Source organism: Serinus canaria, chromosome 5, assembly GCF_022539315.1.
Source record: "Serinus canaria isolate serCan28SL12 chromosome 5, serCan2020, whole genome shotgun sequence".
NCBI classification, from domain to species: domain Eukaryota; kingdom Metazoa; phylum Chordata; class Aves; order Passeriformes; family Fringillidae; genus Serinus; species Serinus canaria.
Genome location: NC_066319.1, coordinates 56,896,108 through 56,920,428, shown reverse-complemented (window position 1 = coordinate 56,920,428; position 24,321 = coordinate 56,896,108). Strand labels below are relative to the sequence as shown.

The following is a 24,321-nucleotide window of genomic DNA, read 5'->3' as shown; positions in this document are numbered from 1 at the left end:
CTAGTTAGCCAGTTTTAACTGATTGCAGTGCTGATGCAGAAATATTTTGTGTTTGCTGTTGAATCATTTCCTTGGCATGTAGAAAGGGTAATATGTAGTTTTTATTTGATTTATTTTCTTGCCTAGGTCTCTCTCTGCCTGGGTCTCATTACTTGTGCCGCTTTCAGGACAGGCTGATGTGGATATTGGTGCTGGAAAAGGGCTTCACATACTGTGGTGTTAACATTAAGGTAATTGCATGCTGAGCACTGAGATGTTGATGTTTGGAAATAGTGCAAACATTTTGCTGTGTAACATTTCAGCAGTGTAACTGATTTACATTTAATTTTCTAAGATGAGTGTTGTACTGATTAGCCTTGCAATTTACATGAGTAGCAGATGTGAAATTTTTTATCATTTAGCTTGTGACAGAATATCTTTAATAAGCTGGCTAATAAGATTTGCATCAGGCAAAGATTTATTTAAAACATTGATCTGTGCCTAATATTGCAGTGAGTGCTTTGTTATTGCTGTTATCTCTAGATAGATTTGTAGATTCAGTTGTGGAAATACTGACAATCGTCTTGTTCAGAATAATTCTGTTGCAGGTAAACAGCTTGCTAGCATTTAAATTTATGTCCTGGTGAAGACTAACAGAAAGCTGTTTTCATGTGTGCTTTAGGGGCTAGAACTGCAGGAAACATCCTGCCATGCTGCTGAAGCTCACAGAGTGGATGAAATTTTTGAAATGGCCTTTGAACATCAGGAGCACACGAGGATTCTGTCTCCCAATCCCCATTTTGGACACATCCTGACTCCCTGTACTGTGGTTCCTGTGCGGCTCTATTCTGATGCCAGGAATGTGTTATCTGGAATAATTGATTCCCATGAGAATTTAAAGCACCTGAAAGATGATTTTGTGAAAGTGCTTGTATGGATGCTTATCCAGTATTGTTATAAAAAATCCAAGACCTGGGAAAGCCCAGGCAGTGCCAACAAGAACAAACAAGGATTGTTTCCAGAAGAGCAGCATAGTGGTGCAGTGAAAGGATCCAGAGTTCTGAGGGAAGAAGACAGCTTTAGTGTTGATACAGTGGAGGACTGGACTGATGACAGTGACATTTTTGATTTTGAACCCAGTAGCAGAACAAGAGACAGAAAAGAACCTGGGCAGTTGGGACTGGCACCAAAAGTGCACCTGTCTATTCCAGGGTCTGTAGAAACAGAGAGCCAAGATTTCCTACAAGAAATGTCACCAGAAGATAAATTAAACAGGGCTGTGGTGCTTGGGCTGCCTGCTGTGGACAAAGGGAAACAGCCAGAAGTTTTACCTCGTGTAGAATTCAGTTGCTCTTACTCAGAGCTGCTGAGCATCCCTGAAGAGTGGAGAACAGCACCAGTGCCTTCTTCCAAAGTCAGTGAAATGAGGCAGAGGTTTCCAGAGGAATGGTACCACTTTGTTTTGAGCCAACTGGACTTTTTTCATCTGAAAGAGAAGCCTTCCAGTTTACTCACAGACCTTATGGAAGATAAAGCTCTGAAAGACCTGTATATCCACGGGGTGCTGTCATGCTGCTTTGGTCTGTTTGGCCTGGATAACGCCGTGCCTGCCCCTCGCCACGTCTTCAGGGCCTACACGGGTGGCATTCCCTGGTCTGCTGGCTTGGACTGGCTAACAGGCAAACCAGAGCTCTTCCAGCTGGCATTAAAAGCATTCAGGTAAAAGAAAACCATTTCCTGAGATTAGAAATTTATATAGAGAAGCGTCACTTCATTCATGTTTTGTTAAACCCATATAGTTTAAATTTATTTGTAGGTTTTTCCTGTATAAATACTGCCTGTGGTACAGAGGTTCTTCTTTCTTCTCCACAGCAGCTGCCTCCAGTCTGCTGTGTTAACTGGGGAAAAACATGTTTTCATTGATCTCAGATCTCAGCAGTTGTGCTGGATTTAGATATTTGGGAGTAACCATTATCAGGCAGTGGGGAAGTGTTGGAGATGAATGAGAGGTGTTTAAGCTGATGTGTTTTACATGTGGGTGAGCTAAAAGCACACTGAGACTGACTGGCAGTGACTCAGCTGGCAAGCAGTGACTAACAGTTAATGGAGCCTCTCCAGCCTCTGTGGCCTGAAGAGCCTTTCTCCCTCCTGTCTTTGCCACACAACTGACTGTGTGATGTTCTGTACCTTTCAGATACACCTTTAAACTTATGCTGGACAAAGCCAGCCTGGGCCCAGTGGAGAACTTCAAAGAGCTGGTCAATTACCTGGAGGGATACGAAAGTGATTGGTACATTGGGCTGGTGTCAGACCTGGAGTGGCAGCAAGCAGTTCTGCAGGAGAAGCCATACCTGTTCTCACTGGGGCATGACCCAAGCATGGTAAGGAAAAAAATTACTAGGTCAAAGTTTGGGTTTCTTTTTCACTGTTCTTTTTTTTTCCCCCTTGTAACTGTGTTCTAAAACATGAAGGCTCTGCAAGGTTGATTTGTACTAAAGAGGAACTGGCACCACTGTTGTTGAAAACCCCACTGCACTGCTCTTCAGATGCAGCACTATTTCCTGATTATATTCCAGTGGAGGCATTGAACTGAGAGGACTGGTTTATACTTTGCTGTCTTTAAAGTGTTCACAGAGTGCAGCCCTGTTACTGTCATATTTTTTGAAAAATCCTTTTGCCCAAGATTTTCTCCTGGGAAGCTGAGAAGCCTCGGAGAAAAACGAAAATAATAATTATCTCATTTTGCTTCTCCTGTGTTTTGCTGCTTTAGAATGTGGTTTAGAAATTGTTTATCCAACAGGTGGTTGTTTGATTGGTTTCACGTTAATTGTTTTTACTTATCACTGATTGTTTTTACAATCACTGTCAGGGTGTGTGGACTCTGAGGAGTCAGTCACAAGCTTTTAGTTAGGATACTTACAGAAGGCTTAACAAGATATTGTCTCTATTCTTTATTATAGTTTTAGTAGAACATTCTTTTATATAATATCATATCATAAAATAATAAATTAACCTTCTAAAACATAGAGTCAAGTTCAATTCCTCCTTCGTCCTGAAAGCCCCGAGAATCCCACCCAGCCCCAAAGCTCCACTCAGCGCTTTGTAACCAAAACGCTCTTGTCTCTTCTTGGACAGTGTACTGGACATCCTGATCTGTTTGTTCTTGTAGGGAATTTACACGGGGCGAGTCCTCACTCTTCAGGAGCTCTTAGTCCAGGTGGGAAAGCTCAATGCTGAAGCTGTGAGAGGCCAGTGGGCCAACCTGTCCTGGGAGCTGCTGTACGCCACCAACGACGACGAGGAGCGCTACAGCATCCAGGCACACCCGGCCCTGCTGCGCAACCTGACCGTGCAGGCGGCCGACCCGCCCCTGGGCTACCCCGTCTACTCCTCACAGCTCCTGCAGCTGCCTCTCTTCTAGGCTGTCCTTTCTCAGCCATGGCTGCTGCTGGTTTGTCTTTTTCCTCTGTGTGTTGGAACCAAATGCCCCCACGCTCTCCTGTGTGCTACAGATCAGGTGCTGCTCTCAGGGTGGTGGTGCCAGGCCAGTGCATGTCCTTGGCACAGAGGTAGTGCTGGCCAGAGCCTTCAGCAGGCAGGAAGGTGGGGACTGGTTTCTTGCTGCTGGAACACGAGACACCATTGCCTGTGTGGCTGATGAGCCACATGCTAAAATTCTCTTCTCCGGCTTAAAGAAAAGCAACATAATTCTTATAATTACCATAATTCTGATCATTAACTATTTTTGGTGCATTCTGATTTACTTTTACTTCTTTTTTTCCCCTTGTACAGGTGACCTGCACTGCCAGTCAGGTTACAGCCTCTTGTAGTGTTGTCAACCCCAGAGCTGGCAACCAAAGTGTACATAGGACTATTTATATGAATTTTTTTATTCTGGCCATTTTATATTGGACTGAGTTCAGTTCTAGCATTTGTTTTATGACTTTCACTGGTCTTCCTTATGTGTAGTAAGTTATCAGCCATGCTTTAACTGAGGGACAATTTTTACCAAACTACTTGTTTTGGTAAAAAGAATTTATATAAACCAGTGTGTGCTCTGACACATTGATAGCCTGGGTGACTTTATTGATGAAAGAAGTAAATGTATATAATTAGGGGACAGAGGACTTTTAAGAACAGATGCTATGATTTTATCTCCTTCTTCCAGTACCCATATATATGATATATATTATATACATCTGTATATATATGTTGTAACTTTCAACCTCTCTCCACCTCCCTAACCAGTCTTCCACAAATGCAGTGAGAGCTTCATGATGGGGGGTGGGTGGAAATCCAGCTAGAAGTATTTATTTTTTTAACCTCACTACAGGCTGGAACAGACCTAGACAGATGGTTTGTAGCATTACAGGTCACCTTGAAAACAGGTCCAGATCCAATTTCCAGTGGCTCATTTATCCTGTTCACTGCCACCAGTCTTAGCACATAACTGTGTTTTCTCAGCAAGTCCATAGTTAAACTGTCGGCAAATGCTGAGCAGGGAGTAGGTAATTGTATTTCCTACTCCTACAGAATCAATTTACACCAGACCTGCTCTGTAACTGAAGCAGTACTGGTTTGGAGCACCCAGCCTTGTCTGAGTCTGAGCACATTTATTACTTTTACTCTTCACCTTTAAGACCTTTTGTCTCATATGAAATTTACCAGAACCTTGTCATTGGCTGCTGGGTTTTCCTTTAGGTAGTGGCCAGAAATGGTTCTTAAAAACTATGCAAGTGGTGTGGTGGGTTTCTAAAGCAGGTTGGTGCCATGCTGGGACCTGAGCTGCACCTGGAAATGAAGAGCCATGGCAGTGATGTGGAAGGAGCTTGTAGAGAGCACCTATTTCAGCTCCCTCTCACAAGGAGGCAAATGTTTACTCTGATTTAAAACTTCCAAGGTGAGGAGTGTCATGAACTCCTCAAGCAGTTGCAGTTCTCTGCTGCTCTTGCAGCAGCTGGAAAGTTGGAACTATTTCCTAAATCTCATTAACCCTCCCATGCCCCATTGTAAATTTCTTCCTACTTGTCTTCCGCATGGTCACAGAAAATTTAATTATCTTTTTTTGCAGCAGTCCTTACTCAAAGATGGCTGTAATTTCTGCCCTCATCCTTTGTCTTTTGTAAACTGAATAAACCAGTTGAGAAAGAGCTGAAGAGAGCTGTGATCCATTTCCCTTCCTTTCTCTGGGTTCTGTCCATCTGGTCCCTAGCCTTGACGAGAGCTGCTGATAACTGGGCCCAGTGTTCCAGCAGAGATCCTGACTGGCACCAGATGGAGCAGCACAATTAGCAATGGGCAGAATTCCTGCTGGAGCACAGGACTGTGGAGCTGGGCTGTGCTGCCCTGCCACATCCTGTCCCCTGCTGTCACAGGCAGTGTGTCCCACACCCCCAGTCACTGCTCACAGCGCCCCTTGGCACAGCCCAGGGTGTTCACAGTACCCTCACCTTAACCCTGTCTGCACCCTGCCTTTGGCAGAAACAGGAGGTAAAGCTTTTGTTCTGTCTCACAAATCTGTACAGCTGAGTGCCCCTGTTCAGCTGGTTTGTTTGGCCTGTTTGGTTGTAGCATTTCTTTGATTTATCTGGAATTCAGGAATTGGAGCACCTTCAGCCCTGGCCTTGTCTGTGCTCACAGGTTGCTGTTGGGATTTCTGATGGCATCCTGCTCTCAGCAATGGGCCTGAGCTTGGGTCCCATTGTTATCCCATGTGACCCCTGTTTTCTAACCAGGTGTGTGCAGAGCTTTATTTAATTCTTCCCAACACCTCCTTGCTTTGGATTGTGATGTTGATCACACACAGGGCAGTGTAAGGGCAGCAGAGCTGAGAAAGGGGCCAGAGGGTAAGTCCTGATGTTGTGTCAGAAATGAAAGGATTTAGCCCTGAAAACACATTTTGCTAAAGGAACACATCCCAAGCACAGATCAGACACCCTTACCCTCTATGCCACACCCTTCTTGTGGGGTTTTGTTAATCAACATGAATTAAGAATGAAAGTGAGGGAAACAGGATCCTGAGGTCCATCATTTTAGGCTGCTCACCAGGTATTTGCCTGTATCAGAGCAGCAGCCCATTCTCTCATGTTTCTTACCTTGTAAGCTTAAAAATTCAGCCCGTGGGAGTTTGACATGAAACAGGTGTGTTTAGAAAGAGATTTTATTTAGTCAAGTATGTCATCAGCTCAGTAGATCTGTAGAGTTACAGGATGACAGAGACATAACAAAACCAAAAAAAAGCTGTTTTTTGCAGTCATGCAATATGAAAAGTTTCTCAGCCTTAGCACAAGTACAGCAGGATTTCTTACACGCTCATCCTTACTTCCTCTTCCTTGAATAAGAGGCATCAGCATCCTGAGGGGAGAGGACATTAAATCAGTATTTCCCCACACTGTGTTAAAAACAGCACTGAGTGAAAACTTCCTTTGAAACAGCTTGTGACCATGGGCAGTTACAGTGTGAAAGCACAAAGTTTTAAGCTGTATGTGCCACCCTTACTTTTGTATTTCCTGTCCTTGCAGTACTTGAAGATGGGAGGGGGTTTTTTGTACCAAAAGCATAAATGGCATCTACCAGGGCAGGATCACTGCCCTTGCACATCAGGGCTCTAAGTGTGACTGAGGAGCAACACAATCCCAACAAACATTCCCACAGCAGAATGCAACAAGCAAGCAGGGGGGAGAGGGGCATTCTGCACACTCACAATTCCGCTCTTGAAGTTCTGTATCCTCCTCTTGCCCATCCTGTTCATGAGCCACCAGGCCCAGGTGGGCGCGTACTGCCACAGGTAGCACACGGCCAGGTAGGGGTGGTCGCTGATCCAGGCCTCCTTCACGTCGTTGGCCACGCTCACCAGGGTGAGCCGGGCACAGCGATCCGTGGGCATCTTGTGGGACTGGTCCCCGCTGTTCTCGATGGACTGGGGGGAGGACAGAGCAGGGAGGGGGTTAGAATGAAGCCCTGGGAGTGACAGAGGGAGGAAAAGGGCCACGCTCCACGCCACAGACATATTCCTCCTAGTTTCCCCACAAGAACTCACCCAGAGACTGGGGCAGGGGAACCCATCCCTCACTATCCTCTGGTTTTCAATGTGGGAACACTTTCCACCTTCCTTAGGCTCAAATAAAGCACCCTTTTAATTAATGCCTCTATTGATGGGTCAAAGGTTAATAAAAGTGGATCTCCAACCTCTGTCCTGCTTCAGTAGGGCTTCCACTTGATGGGGATTGTTGAACAAGTTCCCCCATCTGCAGCTCTGAGGAATGGGAACTCCCCAGTTCCCAGCTGTGCCTGCCTCATTCTGCACTACAAGTTACTCAAGTACCCAAGTGAGTAGGTGAGGTCACATTCCCCATAAACTTAAATATTCCTGCCAGTTCTCTCCATCTCAACCAAGAGAGAAGCAGCCAGCAGCTTTGGAGCAGGGACATCAGCCTGAGGTCTTGTCACTGGATTATCTAGTGAACATAAACCACAGCCCTGTGAACTTGTGCACAATTCACTCCAGCAGTAACAGGCCACTCCAGCAATCTGTCCTTCTGTTTCACAGGGCAAAAGCAGTTCTGGTCTAGGTTTGCTCCTCCTCCCTGGTCTTCTGCCACACTGAAATCTGAGGAATGTGTTTTGCAACTTTCACCATTGTTCAAAAATTACATTTTTTCTTCCACACAAGTCAGAAGTTTTGCAACACAAAAATTGTTCCAGAACTCCAATCGACAATGGGAGATCCCCTCCCCCTCACTGGTGGGTCATCCTGAGCTTCAATTCGATTGAATTTAGAGCAGATTACAGTTTGATGTATCACAGTAGCAATTTTTGCCAGCTGCTTTGTCAGACAGCCTTTACTAAAAGCCATTGTGCAGTTGGAAGGTTTTGCTTTTCCTCCTGGAACAATCCCTAAGAGGAAAGGAATGCACAGCTCGTGTCAGCTGAGCCAGGGCTGTGCCAACAGCAGCGTCACCCACCAGGGCACAGCGTGACCAGGGCAAACAAAACCCTACCTGTGCAGCAAGGACAGCACTCCCCAGCAGAGCTGTGTCCAGAAAACCCTGGCTTTCCCCCCCAAAACTGCAGCACAGGGGCTGTACAGCACATTTTACTAGACTTGGTTTGTTTGTGTTGGAAGAGAGAAGTAATAGCAATTACCAAACTCAATTTTCAGTTGATACCACCAAGAATTACAAGATATTCACAGTTCTGCACCACTCAAAGCATTTCCTGGTAAGAAGATGAGGTTAGTGTTTGCAGGGAAGATAGAACTAGACAAAGACACCCAACAAAAGGATCACTGGCCCCACAGCAGAAGTTGGGTTTGTCACAGCAGAACTGAGTCCTTACCTTTGCAAGGTTCTCAGTAAAGACATTTTGGATGATCTGGGACTGCACAGGCCCTGGGCAGATTTGGATAATGCTTATCTCAGGGTAGTCAGTCAGCTCAGTCCTCAGAGAATTAAAGAATCCCTAGAAGACAAAAATACAGTGAAATCTTCCTTTCCCATGTTTTCTGCAAGGTTTAGCTGATGACATCTTTTCATACAAATTTATATTGTAAAGATAACAAGATTCCACTATAAGCAATTCCATTTTCTTTGACTTTTCACACTCAATGGCTAATTTAGCATTTTATCAGCAATTACAGACATTGATCTATAAGCCAGTGAGGAATCCATCCTCACCTGACCAAATACCCAGTAACTTCTCTAAACTACAGCCAGATTCTGCTGTCCCTGTACTGAGGACAAGCCTTTCTGTTTGGCAGTGGAAATGCCACCAATCCTAAGTATTGCATTATGGAAATTAACTTTTGCAGGTCAATTGCTGTTTGGGGTGACAGTAAAGAGTTTACACAGTTTCTATGAAGTAAGTGGCACGGGTCTATGTAAGAAAAGATGAAAATTTTCACATAGCAAAGTTAAAAATGCACCCTGACACTTCAGGGGGTTAATCTGCAGCACTGAATTTGCTACAGAGTTTGAAATTTGCAGCCACACAGATACAAATCTCATTTCAGCTCAGGAATATGCTACCATTTTAAACCTAAATTACAAAAATTGCAAGTACTTATTTTCTTTAAGCTAGGAAGATATAAGGTTTTCAAATCTCTGTAACATTTCAAATTTAGACAGCAACTATTATGGGAAACATGGCCAATTCAGAAGGGGGCATTGCACCAAAGCTGCTGGTCAAGCACTCTGGAGAATGATTTAGCCAACACCCCATCATGTCTTATCTTTGGCCTGGCTACCAGCAGTCCCCTGTATCTATTCCAACACAATTTTGTGTCCCAGCAGAGACACAGAGTGAGCACAGGCTGATAAACTTCTCCCACTGTAGTAGAATTTTATCACTCTACTCCCATCCAGCTTGGGAGGAGGACTGGCTGGCCCAGAGCTCTTCCCTGAGCTGCACCACAGGCTAAAACCAGGCAGGTGTGGGCTTGTGGTGACACAGAACCAGCAGCTGGGACAAGCCACCAAAGCTCAGCAAGGAGCAGCACACTCTGACCAACAACAGGGGTTTCCCAGTTTCCCAGTGGCTGGTGGCTAATTCCAATTTATGGATTCCATACAGGCTTTGTACTTCAGTTCCCTAAAAACACCGAGCAGGAATTTAAAGTTGTGAGTACCCACAGGCCCCAGATCTGGGGCTGGATCGTTACAGCATGTCAGCAAAGCCTGGAGAGGACTAAATTCTCATACTGGAAACCCATGTGCTCAGAAATCTGCTCCTGGACAGATGGGAATCTGCTCCTGGACACCCTGCAGTTTTGGTTTAAAAAGCCAGGCCCTCCCCTGGCTTTTTAAACCTGCACAAGCAGGCCTGTGTTTTATCCAGAACTCCAGGCTAATCCCACACCCCAGCCTGCACTTTCCCCATCCCTTTCCTTCCCTGAGGGACCCTGAGCCCACTTCTTCCAGAAAAGCCCCAAACCCGCAGGCTGTGCAGTGCTGTCACAAAGGTGGGGACTCAGTCCAGCTGAGGATAAAATCACACCTAAAAAGGCACATGAAATCACATTTTAGAAGGCACATAAACCCCCACTGGCCCACCACTCCCTGCCCATTGGAGGTGAGGAGAAGAACTGGCTCCCATTTTGCCTGAAGGGAACATGCTCAAGATGCACTTCCAGGAGTCTGAGAAGTGGAAAAGCATTTGTCTGGGAATGCTGTGATGGAAGAGAAGCCAGAGCACGGCTCAGTCACTTTTGACAAAGCTCCTACACCTGCTCAGATGCTGGGAGGCTCCTGGGATCCAAGCTGTACCTAAAACTGGGCACCTGAGCAGCCCCACAGAGGCACACAGCAGCAGCAGGCAGCTCCAGGGCACTGTCAAAGCCAGGGTGACTCCACTGAAGGCTGCACAGCCTGTAAACATGAAATGCAAGTAGCCAGAGATGCCAGTGAGCTCCTGGTCCTGCTCTGCAGCCATTCTGCTGTCCCACATCCTTCCCTCATGCTGCAGCTCCAAGGTTCTATACCAGACAAGTGGCACAGCCTTCACCAGCAACACAGGAGGGCCAGGACACTCACCCACCCTAAATCCTGGCTGATGCACTCTGCCGAGGGCCTCTTGAAAAGCAGAATCTTACATAGACTCAGTCCCCTCTGGGGACATATTTTCTAATTCCAGCACTTATCCTTGATATTCAAAGATAGCTGGTATGAAATTCCTCTGCTTCCTCCCAGAAAAGAAGCTTTAAATTCCTCAGCAAAAAAAAAAATAAGGGCTTCCTCTTATTGAAATTCAGGCAGGGACAGACCCAGATTTGGGAGCAGTAAAGGAACTCCAGTGCAGGAGGAAGAACCTGAGTGCTCCCACCAAGCCCAGACTGAAGAAATTCCACTAAAAACCAGACAATGAACAGAGAGAGGAGCTGCTGCTGCTCAGCCCATGTGCTCCTTAGATAAGTTCCTGATGAAGGAACATTCTGAAGGCCACCATTCCTGATCCATGCCACCAAGTAGACGAATTACAGCTGGGTGAATGGCACATGAGCTCCATGAGCATCATCCCTCCAGGAGGGAAACTGCACCAGGCAGATGCAGACTCCTGTGGGCTTGACTCACACTCTTACAGCACTGCCAGCACTGAAATAAAGGGTAATTTCATCAGTAGAACATTGTTATGAAGAATTCCAGTTGGCATGAATCAAAGCATGATTGTTTCAAGAACAGATTCTAATTCCATGCAGAATTCCTTCCTCCCTCCTACAACTGCCATTTAAAAGAATTTTAAAAAACCACTCAAACAAACAAAGAAAAAAACCTTAAAAAGAAAAAAAAAAAAAAAACAAACAAAACCAAGCAAAAGGAAGGACTTTTTGAAAAAGAGGTGTAATTAAGTTTGCAGCATTAAGTGTTTCAGTTGTGATAGACTCCAAGGCATGAATTTAAAAAAAAATACCAGAACAAGCCAAAAACCACAACAGACAAATAAATCCATGTCAGATGGGCTCACATATTTAATAACTGGTGGCCAAAGCACAACCTTCAAGAAGATCTTAGAATACAGGACAGGTGGATACATGCAGGGAAACCTGAACAGCAAAAGCACCACTTTTTGCTTTGGCTTACTTTCCCCCTCCCTTCTTCCAGTCTCTATTTCTTTTTGGTCACCATCAGAAATGGGCTACAGGGCTAAGGAGGACTGCCATTCCTACAGAATTCCTTTATCTAAACTGCACTGGTGAAGTTTATTTCAAAAAGTTTTTTCTGTTTTTGGAGGCTTCATGCCCTCATCTAGCTGTAACTCCAGACTGATCAAAGACTCTCAGGCAGAGTATTTCCAAAACCAATATTGCAAGTCCTGTTTCAACACCTGCAATTAGTCTTTCCAGACTTACTGTGAAAGAAATAAGGAAGGAGGTTTGGAGTCTGGCCTAGTTATTGAGCAGAGGTAGAAGCTAATAAAGATAGAAGCAGTTCAGTCAGCTTATTTTAATTAATTTTAGTAAACTATCTCTTTAAAGCTTTATCTGTGCTCTCAATCTTTACATGAGATTGAGAATTCTGAGTATTTTTAAAGCAACTTGTGAATTCCTTGTGCTCTGCAATTAATTAGCCATGCTTAGCCCAACTGTACCACACCCAAAGATAATTCAACTGAAAGAACATTTAATAAATGAAGGAGCATGAAGGGAAGTCAGGCTTCTGCTCATTGCATTCCTTTAATTTTAATCTACCAGGCTTAACCCAAAGCTGGCCTGTAATGGGCAATTCCAGCATTGCCACTCCCGTGAAAAGCAGCAGATCTCTCCCCATCACTAACTGAATTATTTTAGCAGAGATCTGTCACCATACTCTACATCTTCTATTTTCAAGAGGCTTTGCAGTGTCAGCCACTTGTTACATTTTTGTTGTTGCTGGTCCAAATTGTCAAAAAGATGTTGATCCCTTGGCTTAAGCAGTTGTTTGTTCAGTTCACGTGCTGAAATGCAGCAGGGAGTAAGAAGATGCCAGTTTTTAAACCACCACTGAGCACAGCTGAAGTTTGTTTTGCTGAGATCAAAATGTACATTAGCAGGAGGCCAAACAGTGATGAAAGACAAATATGCCCAAACAAATTTACTAGTTAAACAAAAGATTCCTCAATGATACAGGCAGAAACTTTTCTGAACTTCTCTTTTATGTTTTTCTACTCCAGTGACACTGCTTTCAAAAACTTTTTCCAGGCAGTGTTGAGTGCTAAGTGTTAGACAGAAGATAACTTCCAGTGGCACTGTGAGCTGCCAGTTCTTCACACCACAGAAAGACACAACTCTTGGGAAGAGTCATCCAGCTGCTCCCAGATGGATCAGGAATTCTCATTTCTCTGAGCAGTCTGCCTTAACACTCACTGTTCTCATTTCACTGTCCTAAAGATCTCCTCAAGTGTAAAACTCTCACCAGGGACTGTTTCTCCCTAAAAGAACTGAGAACTTTAGGGCTCTATACACAACAGAATAATGCTCTCATAGGGGTATTCCCTCATCTGAAGGCCAGAGGCTGAGGTTTTGTGTTTCACACTGGTATTTAACCATGTGATGGTTAGAACCAACTAAGGTGCCACGTGCATTCCAGTCAGGGGAAAAAAAAAAATCTACAGTGGCAGCTATTTCACATTTCAGAGCAAAGTAATTCTACAGGACTTTCAATACCTGAGCATGTTGCATATGCTGTGTGAAATTTCAGGTGAGACCTGTGTTTTCTGCACAGAACAAAGCCCTCTGCTACAGCACTGGCACTGGTCCCCTTAATTATTTTAATTAACTTCCAACCTGTAACTCACCTGCAGGGCGTGCTTGCTGGCACAGTAGCCAGTGGCAAGAGGAGCTCCCATGATGCCCATCACACTGCTCACAGTGACAATCTTCCCTTTCTTCCTCTGGATCATGTGGTTCAGGACATACTTTGTCAGGGAGATGGTGCCCAGGTAGTTGAGCTCAATGATGGCATTGTAGACATCCAGGTTGGTGTCCACGAACAAGGAGCGCTGTGAGCGCCCACCATTGTTGACCAGAACATCAATCTCCAGAGAGATAAGAAGATAAATTAATATAAAAACAATTTCCTTTAATATTTGTGCTTCCTCAGGCAATTCAGTGAGTGTTTAGTCCTTGGGAAAGACCAGTGATTATTTGTTTGTTGATGAAAACCAGAAGCAAGCAACAGAAGGGATAAAAATGCAGGTACGTTTTGGCAAGTTTAATACTGAAGCTGGAAGGTGTAGACACTTCTGAATTTACCATACAGTAAAATAGAAGTGAAATATGGGCATAAATGCAGGTCTAGGAGACAAAGAAATAAAAGTTTAACCCCAGCAGCACATCTTACCTTGCCAAAGTGCTTGAGCACACTGTTGGTTGCAGCTTCATGAGAGGATCTGTCAGTCAGGTCGAGACGCAGAACAAGGATATCACTTTCACTCAGGCTGCTAATCTCTAAAACACAACCATAAAGGGAATGGGAGCTGATAAGATTCCCAAAGTCAGAACTGTGGGAAACATAACATGCTTTTAAACACCACATTTTCACAAAGAAGACACCAAGAAACCATAACATCAAGTTGGAAATAAAATGCTTGCTTTGTTTTCATTTTGACCCCCACACAGAATCTATTTTTAATCTGTTCCTACCAAGTGTTTTTCTCACTGTGTTTTTGTATGTGAAAAGCCTGACTTTGTTAAACAGGCTTTGTAGCACAATACAGAAGTTTCTCTTCTCCAAATAATTAGCAATAGTTAGGAGTAAAATCCAGCTGAAACTTTTCACTGAGGGATTCAGAAGCACATTGGGAGTCTTGACACTTTGCTTGGATGTCAACGGGTCGAGCATGTTTATTCCTGACAACAGGACTTGTACAATTCACACCCAAAACACAACACACATACCTGAGCAGCTATGAGGCAAAGTCTATAGAAGCTGAATTATTGGGGGTTTTTGGGGAGGAGGTAAATGACTTCTGTTTAAATGACAGCTTTTAACATATCCATGCCCTGAAATAAAAGTCAGCTGCCATCAAGTTCCAGCCTTTTTGTCACGTTTTCTCCCCTCTGTCTCTTCAGAACAACTGACCTTTTCCATAGAAGGCATTTCTTGAGCAGTGATTTGTTACTCTGGGGTTTTGGGGCAGATGACTCACAAAAACAAAATCTTCATCATTTCAAGCTTTTTTTAAACTGCATCTAACAAGAATTTTTACATTATTTCTATTAGTTTGTTAGTGCTATTTTTTTTCCCCTAAATCAATTCCCAACCATATCTAGGTGTGGTTGCTCCCCTTTAAGCAGCTGCATTCTTCAGAGGGCCCCAGGCTTTGACTTTTTAATTACTACTTCTTGCAAATATAAAGCAAGTTGAACTTTGTCTTAACAGTGTCATAGAAATAAAGAGGTTACTTAAACCCATGAGTTGCCTCTGTTCAAAGGTCATTGGTATTTAAGCCACTGGTTAAATAAATAAATAATGAAGCCAACTGTCTGGTATAATGCTAGTACTATTTCCATTTGTTGCTCCCTCCAACTGCTCCATGAGCATTTTCTCCTCCATTTCTTCCAGAAATACAAGCAGTAAAATGTAGTTTAAGCTGCCCTCTCAGGGGCACACCTCTGCCTGTGCTGCCTGAAGCAGATTTGCACAGCTGATACCTCTTGGGCTGTGGATGTTTCTGCCATGGGTTAACAAGACCACAGGGCCAGCCCAGCCATGAAATCTACACAGGGGAGAAAGGAAAGAGCAGAGCAAGAGACAGAGGCTGCTGGTAAGGAAGGAAGTGCTCTTTTTTAAGATGTAAGAAACATCTGACATCAGGAAACTTTAAACCAGAAACCTTGTACAGGATTTCCACATTCAAACTGCATCTCAAGCAGCTTCCTTAGTTCTTTCTAGGGTGAGGGGTCCTTACTTCAGGCACTCCTCAGACAGCTTTCACAAAAACCAAGCACTCCTGTTACCCTTTCCTGAAGTTCTCCCATTCACTCTCCCACTGTTTTTCTGGCTGATGACCAGCACTGTGCCTGGTGCAGAAGGCACACATGGGTCCCAATTTATGCACTGCCAGAATGGTGTTCCTTATTGCTTTTACCTACAAACCCTAATATTCCACTGCTCCCCTTGCCTGCTACCAAAGTGAGGTTTTTAAGGGGACAATTATAATATCCAGAAAATACACTTGGTCCCCAAGTGGGAGACTTTAAAGTTCATTGCTTGAATTTCAGATTAACAACTCTTTTCAATACATGTTAATCTCAGGTAGCAGTTTCTCATAATATAATACACATTATAGCTCAGAGTAGTATTTTCCAGCTCTTCTGCATTTTCTCTTCTTTCTTTTCTTTCTCCCTTGTATAAATGCCCTTCAGCAGAGGTTGAGCTTTCAGCAGATAAACGTGACCTCCTGGGGTCCATTTCAACCTCAATTACTGTATAATTCTGGAACTTAGAAATTGCCTGTCACTCATCTGGCCTATCCATAATTAAATCATAATTGACCTTTGCCAAACTGGAAACATCCCCTTCCAACTATTTTTTTCTTATTAGGGTTTTTGAGAGAAAACAGCCTCCAACGTTTCTGAGAAAAGAAAGAGAAAGCGAGGTTGGGGGAAACAGAGAAGCCTCTTGCAGGAGCTGAGTTATACAAGTTGTTTTCTCTCCCTCCTGTCCAAGTGCAGTGAAGTGTTGAGCACATGCATGACTCAACAGGGATTACCTCTCCCTCCCTCTCTCTCTCTCCCTCAGCTTTTAAGCAGTGTAGAATGCACAAACCTGTACCACAGGGTGGTGTCACTAAACTTTGAACAAGATATATGTGCTTGTTTCTGACACAGCTCAGTTGCTGCTGTGTCCAACCTCTACAGCAGGCGTGTTGCAGCACATGAGCTCCAATTATGCCCCATAAATCAGCCAAATTCACACTGATGTTGCACATTGCTGCTCAGGCTTCTTCTACCCCACTCAAACCTCACAGGACAGTCTTGAACTCAGGTGCCAAGAGAAAACATGCAGGTGGAAGCAGGCACAGGCCACCCAGGAAGAACATGGACAAGCATGCAGAGATGGAATCAAGAAGATCAATGCCCAGGTGGAGGTGAAGCTGAAATTTCCACTGGAGTTGAGGAAGGTGAAAGGCAGCAAAGACTTCTCAGGTCCAGCAGCAACAGAAGGGAGGCCAAAGGCACGGTGAGCTCACTGCTGGACAGGGATGGTGAGGAAGAAATGATGAAATGCACAGAAAAACCTGAGGTCCTCAATGCCTTCTTTGCCCCATTCTTCTCTGGCAAGATCTCCTCTCAGGTCTCCCACACTCCTGAGGCTACACTCTGGGGAAAGAAACACTACCAGAGTCAGACAAATTAGGGACAAAAAGCCCCTACAAGCAGGGCAAAATGCACATCCATGATTTACAAGAGCTGACCAATGTCACTTCTTTTTGGAATTTTCTTCTCCTCAGGGACAGCAATAAAACAAATGTCACAAAGCCTAGCCTCAGTCCTTGGGAAAATGATATGGCCATTCCTCCTGAAAGCAATTTCCAAGTAAGTGGAGGATAAGAAGGTGTGTGGGAAAAGCCACCATGGATTTAGCATGGCCATACACTGCCTGACCAACTCAATTGCTTTTTGTGATCAGCTGTGCCATCCCTCCATGATCAGGATATTTGAATATCTTCATTAATGACACAGATGGGAAAAACCACAGATTTTCATAAAATGTTGCTTTAATATCAAGTTCAGAGGAGCAGTCCTGCTGCAGGGCTGGACTGCCATGAAGAGGCACCTTAATAAGTTATAAGAATAGTCTGACAAACCTCATCAAGCTCAATAAATTAAAATGCAGATTTTCACACCTAGGACAGGACAGAGAAGCTGGCTGTAGAAAACATGAACTATCACAGAATAGTTTAGGTTGGAAGGGACCTTAAATGTCACCTCATTCTAAACCCCTGCCATGGAGAGGGACACCTCCCACTAGACCAGGCTGCTCAAAGACTCATCCATCCTGGCCTTGGATGCTTCCAGGGATGGGACAGCCACAGCTACTCTAGATAATCCATCCCAGGGCCTCACCAGCCTCAAAAGCAAGAATTTCTCCCAAATATCTAATCCAAACCTGGTTTCTGTCAGTTTAAAGCCACTCCCCCTTGTCCTGTCACTTCCTGCCCTGGGTATGTTTCTGTTACTGAAGAGTTTCCAATATTCCTACTAATCAGACCTCCAGTTAAAGCAAGGTTCATTAGCAAACATTTGCAAAGGAAAGAGCTACATAAGACTTCCAAGGATGTGCATGGCACAGCTCAGCCATTCACAGGGACAGTGGAAGTTGGCAGAGGCAGAAATCTGTCACTACAGGACACGAAATAACACAACATGCACACACAGCTCTCCAAGGTAAAAAGAGCACTCTAATTTCTGACTCCAACATTTATAGATTTCCAAAAGTCACAGTGGATTGGAGGGTGACAGTGCCACCTCTCCAATGACACTGGACAAACCAACAGTCCATCAAATTTCTCCTCCTCCATAAAAGAATGCAAAACAATGACTTATGTAAATAAAGTGTGTGAGAAAGTTCATTACAAGAATGTCAACATCAGAAGGCTCAGAAAAACTTAAAAAAATCAGGGCGACAGAAACCATCTCAGATAAATCAATGCTCTTGGCCCACATGACTTGAAGTAATATTTCTGAACACTCCTTACTACATCCCACAGGTATTTCCTGAAAGTGCCTGTCCAGGATTGCAGCTGCTGCCAGCCTGTCTCGTGTCATCACTTTTGCAATCACAACAAACAGCCACGGACGCAAACGGTGTTGCAGACTTCTGCTGACCATTGCATCACACAGCACTGGGATTTTGTCACAACTGCCATCACATGTCCCCTGCCTCCTTTTAAATATCAGACTCTTTAGTTGACTGCTTTTTGGAGCCCTTGGAAAATAAAACCAGGATAAAAGGAATTGTGCATTTTTGAAAGTTCCTTGAAAGCTTTTCTGAGTAGGCTGCTGCAACTTTCAGCTTTCTAGACATGTCTAGGTGCTAATCCAAGAAAAACATCTGATTATTCTCTAGCACACATTCCAAGCAGACTGTGGACTTTCTGTCAACATTGCTAAGAATGAACTCTTGGTGTGATAACACATTCCACATAAAATACTCCATCCTGAGCTACAGAGGATAAATAGTCTGAAAAAATGCATTATGTTAATCATGTTCAAACCCTCCATCTATTAGTGTGAATTAACTGCCTATTCCTCTTGCTGCCAAGCCAGAAAACAGGAGGGAAAAAGAAAAACAGGAAAAATGCAGCCAGACCATTGAGTCATCAGGCATATGAAAGCTAACTGGAAGGTAACTGGAATAGTTAAAAAATTTGCTCCACATTTTTTCCTCTTGATTACAGGAGATCCTCCTTCTCCCACATTCTCAGAACAACTTTTTTATTAGTCCATTTTGTGAAGAGCAAAGTGAGTTTTCTCTCAGCCTGTAACATGCACAAACCTGAAAAAAGAATATTTCTTAGCTGCAAGCAGCTAGGTGGTTTGGTTCTTTACAGGATAATACCCCTGGGATTGTTTCCTCCATTCCCCACAGTATTTATTCCATTTCTTAATCTAGTATCTTACAAGAGCACTTGCAACTGATAATGAGATTTTTAGGTAACAGTGGCTTATGTAGGAAGTCAAAATGCATGTCTATACAAAGGCTTCTCACTTACAAAAAGAAGATACCAGCTCTGAATAAAGTTGACTTTCCTCATTAAATTTATTCTGGTGATATGTGGGTTAGTGTTCCTGTGGCAATTCCAGCCCAGGCAGGGTGGAACTGCTGGCATGGAGTGCTAAGTTGTACTTACGAAGGCATTTCTTTTTCACTCTCTGCAGCTCATCCTCCCTTCTGGCAGAGATGGCAAGCAAAGCTCCCAGCTTTGCCAGCTGGTAAGTCAGTTCTTCTCCAATGCCACTTGAGGCTCCTGTCACCCAGACAACCTTGCCACGCAGTTCATGTTCTAGCAAAAGAATCAAGAAACAGTTCACACATTGCCAATGCTAGGATAAGCATCTAACTTGCTGCAGGGGTGGAATCTGGTGCTGTTTTTAGGAAATTTGCTCATTTTGGGGGGTATTACAAAATCCTGACTTCTTTATGTTTTAGTCACATGCAGTTGTGAAATTGTTCATAGTTGTTGTGCTGCCATTTGTACTTTGTTCCAAGGCTGATCTGAATAAACATGTGTTATTTACCTGATGGAAGGAATCTGATTGCATTTCTGCAGGCCATCCACACATAACAATTCCACCAACCTCATCAAAACCAGTTTCAGAGGAAAAGGGGGAAGAGAATTCTTGGAATTGACAGGAAACAGTTACTGTATTGCAAATACAAACAAAAGCATAAGCAAGTCTTTCCAAATAATGTTTCATCCCAAAAAATGTTCCAGAGTAATTGCTGACTGAGTAAAATTCTCTGAACAGAAAGACAGCTAATCACAAAAAGCCAAAGGGGTTTTCATCCTCTTTGTTTAGCATCTGATGCAGGTTAGCTCCTGCACTGGCCAGGGCACAGTACACAGAGTTCCCAAGGTGTAAACTCACATGTGGATTCCCCAGCTCCTGCCCTGACATGCTTTTTTAACCTGTAGTAAAATCAAGAGCATCTTGCTCTGCTTACAGCTGTGCTGATAATGCCTGTTCCCACTTGTCTACAATCACTGCCACTCCATGGTTCACCTGGGCACTGGGAAAAGCCTTTGCTTTCCAGACCTACATCCAAAATAATCCAATACCACAGATGGCTGAAAAATCACTCAGTTAATTCCAGAACATGATTTAGGGATGAAAGACCACAAGTATCAGAGCACTCTCCAGAAGGAATCGCTGTCTGACACGTGTCTGTGCTCCTCCAGACCAGCCACAGTGAATATCAGTCCTGGGGAAAATCTGACTCAGAGCACTGCTGACAGGAGCTCTTCCCTCTGTTTCTCAAGTTTGTGCATTCCAGCATCTAGCCAACCAAGAAAGATTTCAAGGCATAATTCAAATATCAGAGCCAAATGCAGCTCCTGAGACTTAAACCCAAGCTCTGACTTTTCAGTTCCATTCTGAAAAGTCAGAGTAGCATTTTTCAACTCCCTGAAATTTAACCACTAATTTAATTTAGAAAAAAAATACTCTTTTCCCACTGTGGCTGAGACTGATTTTACTTCCTGCTCTCTTCAGCAATCAGTTCCTGGTTCTCTCTCCACCACACTGTGTTTCAAATTCCTACTTTTGGAGTCCTAATGACACAAATTCCACAGAGACCAGCACCAAAACCCTTCACCCTTCAGATAAAAGCAGTAAGCACTCAAGACTGGCTCTCAGAGCCCAGCTTGACTTTGTGAGGCTGGCAGTATTATTTGTCTCTTCTCAAGCTGACTGTATTTCAGCCAAAAAAAATCCCTCCTAAACCCAGGCTTTTTTGGCTTGGGGTTGTTTGGAGTTTCTTGTTTCTAAAAACACTAACAACAGCAACAGGAGTCACTTCCCAAAGGAGAGATGTATTCTAAGGTTATGAACTAGAGAGGAGGAAAGAGATTCTGTGGAAGTTGTAGAAATACCCACTGTGTTCATCATTAGAACAAATGGCTGCTGTCTGTAAAGCTTGTTCACATCCTTTCCCTACAGTTTTATTCCAACATATTCCCAATTCATTGAATTGAACACAATAAGCTTGGGAGTTTGCCTCTCCTACAACATTTTTTCCTGCAGAAAACCCAGGCAGACAAACACTACACAAACAAAACAACACATGAATGTAATTTCAGCCCTGCTTACCACACTCATTCCTCTTGCTACTGAAAACAAATCCGCTTCCTCCTCCTACCACTTAGTTTCCCTGCTCCCAACCTGTCTTGGGCAGCTTCTCAGCAGTTATTCAGGATCTTGTTCTGTGAACAGAATAATTAACTGAGATAAGGAGAGTTTTCCCACCAATTCCCCAGAGCTGATCTTGACCAAGCACTGAACTGCTGAGAGTTAACACAATGGGAAATCTCAAATACTGGTGATGCAGAACAAGTACCAAACCATCAACTTTGCTCCAGAATAAATGTCCTGTTGTTGCTGGAAATAAGTTTAAAAATTAACCATGCCAAATTAAAAAATAAAAGCAGATTATGCCATTACTAACCATTAACTACTGTGCTACAAAGCATAACAAATGAGAGGCTGAACTGACTAGCACTGCAAGTAACCCAAAAAGTTGGTTTGTAGTTCTGCTTAGAGTTTTTTCCAACATTTTATAGCTCTTATAGCACAAGGTTGCCATGTCATTTCTTTCAGGAAAATGATTAGGAGTGGGGAAGTTTAAAACAGAACATCTACTCCAGAGCCCTAAAGAATCATACCATTATTCCTAAATTTAAGAGCAGGGTTTTCATACATGGAAGGTTCCCCCTTAGCTTCATATTATTAAGCTGCCTGTGAAAAGCACAGGGTTTAGGGTGACTCAGAAAAACACAACACAGAAGGAAAGGCATCCAGTACCCAAAAATCCTTCTGTCCTGCCCACACACATATTCAGAGGATGGGAAGCAATCCAGCACCTGCCAATGAATAAATCCAAAAGTCAAATTTCCCTATAGAATTGAATCACTGAATTGGAACAAGTCTTACCTATATTAAGGCCTTTCTTTGTAATTATAGTTCATAGCACAAGAAACACAGGAGATCAGTCCGCTTTCTGCTAAATATCTTCATCTCCAAAAACTTCAACACCCATAATAATGTTGTAGAAGTGATAACACAAAATAATGACTGCAAGAGTGATAGCTCTAACAACACCTTTAATTAAACATTAAGGGATCCACACATTATTTACCTAGGCACCCTACATTACATGCACAATATGGGGAGAAGGAAGAGGGAGAAGTTATTTCATGAAACATCTTTTCTAGTGTTTGGATCTTCTGTTTTCCTACCTGGTTTGTTAAATGGTACCATTTCAGTTAAATATTTTACTTAATAACAAGGACAGAGGCTGGGGGGGAAGGGGAGGTAGCCAAAACACAGCTGACCTCTTATGTTGATGAATTTTTGCCTGATTCTTCTTGCATTACATGTTAAAAACAACCCCCTCATAAAGTTACACTACACTGGTCTTTGCATGTGAATTTTTAGACTACTTAAAGGGTTTCTAGACCTTCGTTTAATTCTGAAGGCTACACTCAAATAACACTGTTTACCCAAGAGAGCTCCTACATCTTGATGCATATTGCACATAGATCCCTCAGGACAAAACTTCAATTCTGTTTTGTAATAGTCAAGATTTATCTCACTTCTCTGCCCTGATTCTTTCCATGCTCCTTACAAAGTCCACACACTAAGATTTTTTGCAGTTTTGTTACAGCAAGGGAATGTTCTGATAAAGTTCAGGCAAACCTTTGGGCTGAGCACCTAAACAGCTGTAAGAGATTGTTCACACTGATTTAAATGCAGTACTTTTTATAGCTTTATTACTTGTGCTAGTCCATCTAATGGAGAACAGAAAAGGATGCCCATTTGTAGGAAGCTTCTACTGAGAGCAGGAGACAAGGATGTCTCAAGTGTTGTCCTACTCTTCTCTCCAGCTGTTCCTCACACCAAACTTCACCTGCACCACCATCCCCTAAGGAATCACAGTCCCAAGCTCAAACCCTCGCTCCACCACTCCTGGTCCACCTTCATTCCATGCAGTCCCTTCTCCCTATCTCAACCCTACAGCCCATTTCAATTCCCACGTGGGATATCTCATAGTGCCTCTCATCCCACCTTCTGTCCCCAGTCTCCACTTCCACCTAAAGCATAGAAGTAAGTCAGGAGCTCACAGCAGCCACAAATCACCCCAGCAGGCTAAACTAAGGAGGGATATTCACAAAATTGTGCCTCTTCTGACCAAAAGCCTCTATTAAGCAAACAAAACCTATGATTTCTAGGTTTTTGATTTCTAGGTTTCCACGTCCAGAAATAGGGAGAATTGCAGTCAGAATAGAAAGTTCAACACGAGCAAGAACTGAAAGTGCCTGTCTGACAGTGTTCCATTGAACTTCTGTCCCCCAGGTGACCAAGGCAACACCTTTCAGTGATGCAGGGACAGTCCCGAACAGCATCGCCTGCCGGGGCTGCTCCCTAGAGCCGCTGGGAGCACAATCCACGGGACAGGAAACCCGGTTGGCCCCAGCATTAACAACACTCATGTTTACTTCACTGTAAACACTGCCGACAGCCCAGCGAACGCAGTATCTGCTTGAAGATCGCAGAACAGGCTGGAGCAACAGCTAAACAGGCTACGAAAAGCCACTCGTACTGGTACTGGCCACAAGGGCCAGGCACCCTCGTCCCCTCCCGAGCCTTCCTCCCACACTGTCCCTGTGCTCAGCTGCTCCGTGGGGCCCTGCCAGGACCGGGAACCTGCCCAGAAACTGCAAAACAAACAGTTCTGGCCCAAAGGAAGCAGCCCTCGGCCCAGACCCGCGGGAGCTCCCGGCTGCCCCGAAGAGGCTTTTTGGGAGCGGCTTTGCCGGCACGAGGGGCAGCAGGCACCTTATGCGGGTAAAGGGCAGGTAAAGTACACTTCTGGGGTATATTTATGGACAACCCCACGGGACAGCTGATGCCACCAGCACCCCTGTGCTCCCCGCCACCCCCTTCACCGAGCGCCCCCCTGGCGGGTGGTATTACCTGGCTTCTTCCCCCACCTCTCGGCCCAGAGCAGCGTGAGGTCCCCGTCGGCCCTCAGCCAGCGCAGCAGCTGCACCAGCAGCGCCAGGAGGGCCCCTCCCGCCAGTGCCAGGCACAGCGCGCACCCCCACGCCATCGCCTCCGCACCGCCGCCCACCCGCACGGCGCCC

General features: G+C 44.2%; 2 protein-coding genes across 4 annotated transcripts in view; one reads left to right on the top strand and one right to left on the bottom strand.

Annotated features, from left to right (window-relative positions):
• PCNX4 (pecanex 4) overlaps window positions 1-6,260 on the top strand; it is a 17,085-nt gene extending 10,825 nt beyond the window's left edge. For all 3 annotated transcript variants that reach the window (XM_009101636.4, XM_050974693.1, XM_018907096.3), the window contains 4 exons: window positions 127-230; window positions 662-1,698; window positions 2,174-2,360; window positions 3,149-6,260. In XM_009101636.4, the coding sequence (XP_009099884.3) occupies window positions 127-230; window positions 662-1,698; window positions 2,174-2,360; window positions 3,149-3,400 (1,580 nt within the window). In that variant the 3' untranslated portion in view covers window positions 3,401-6,260. The remainder of the gene's footprint in view (window positions 1-126; window positions 231-661; window positions 1,699-2,173; window positions 2,361-3,148) is intronic.
• On the bottom strand, window positions 6,124-24,321 carry DHRS7 (dehydrogenase/reductase 7). The gene is made up of 7 exons (XM_009101637.4): window positions 24,152-24,321; window positions 19,309-19,461; window positions 13,791-13,897; window positions 13,246-13,485; window positions 8,317-8,439; window positions 6,683-6,898; window positions 6,124-6,333 (listed from the first exon to the last, which is right to left on the bottom strand). The coding sequence occupies exons 1-7, from the start codon at window positions 24,285-24,287 to the stop codon at window positions 6,298-6,300; spliced, it is 1,011 nt and encodes a 336-aa protein (XP_009099885.1). The 5' UTR covers window positions 24,288-24,321; the 3' UTR covers window positions 6,124-6,297.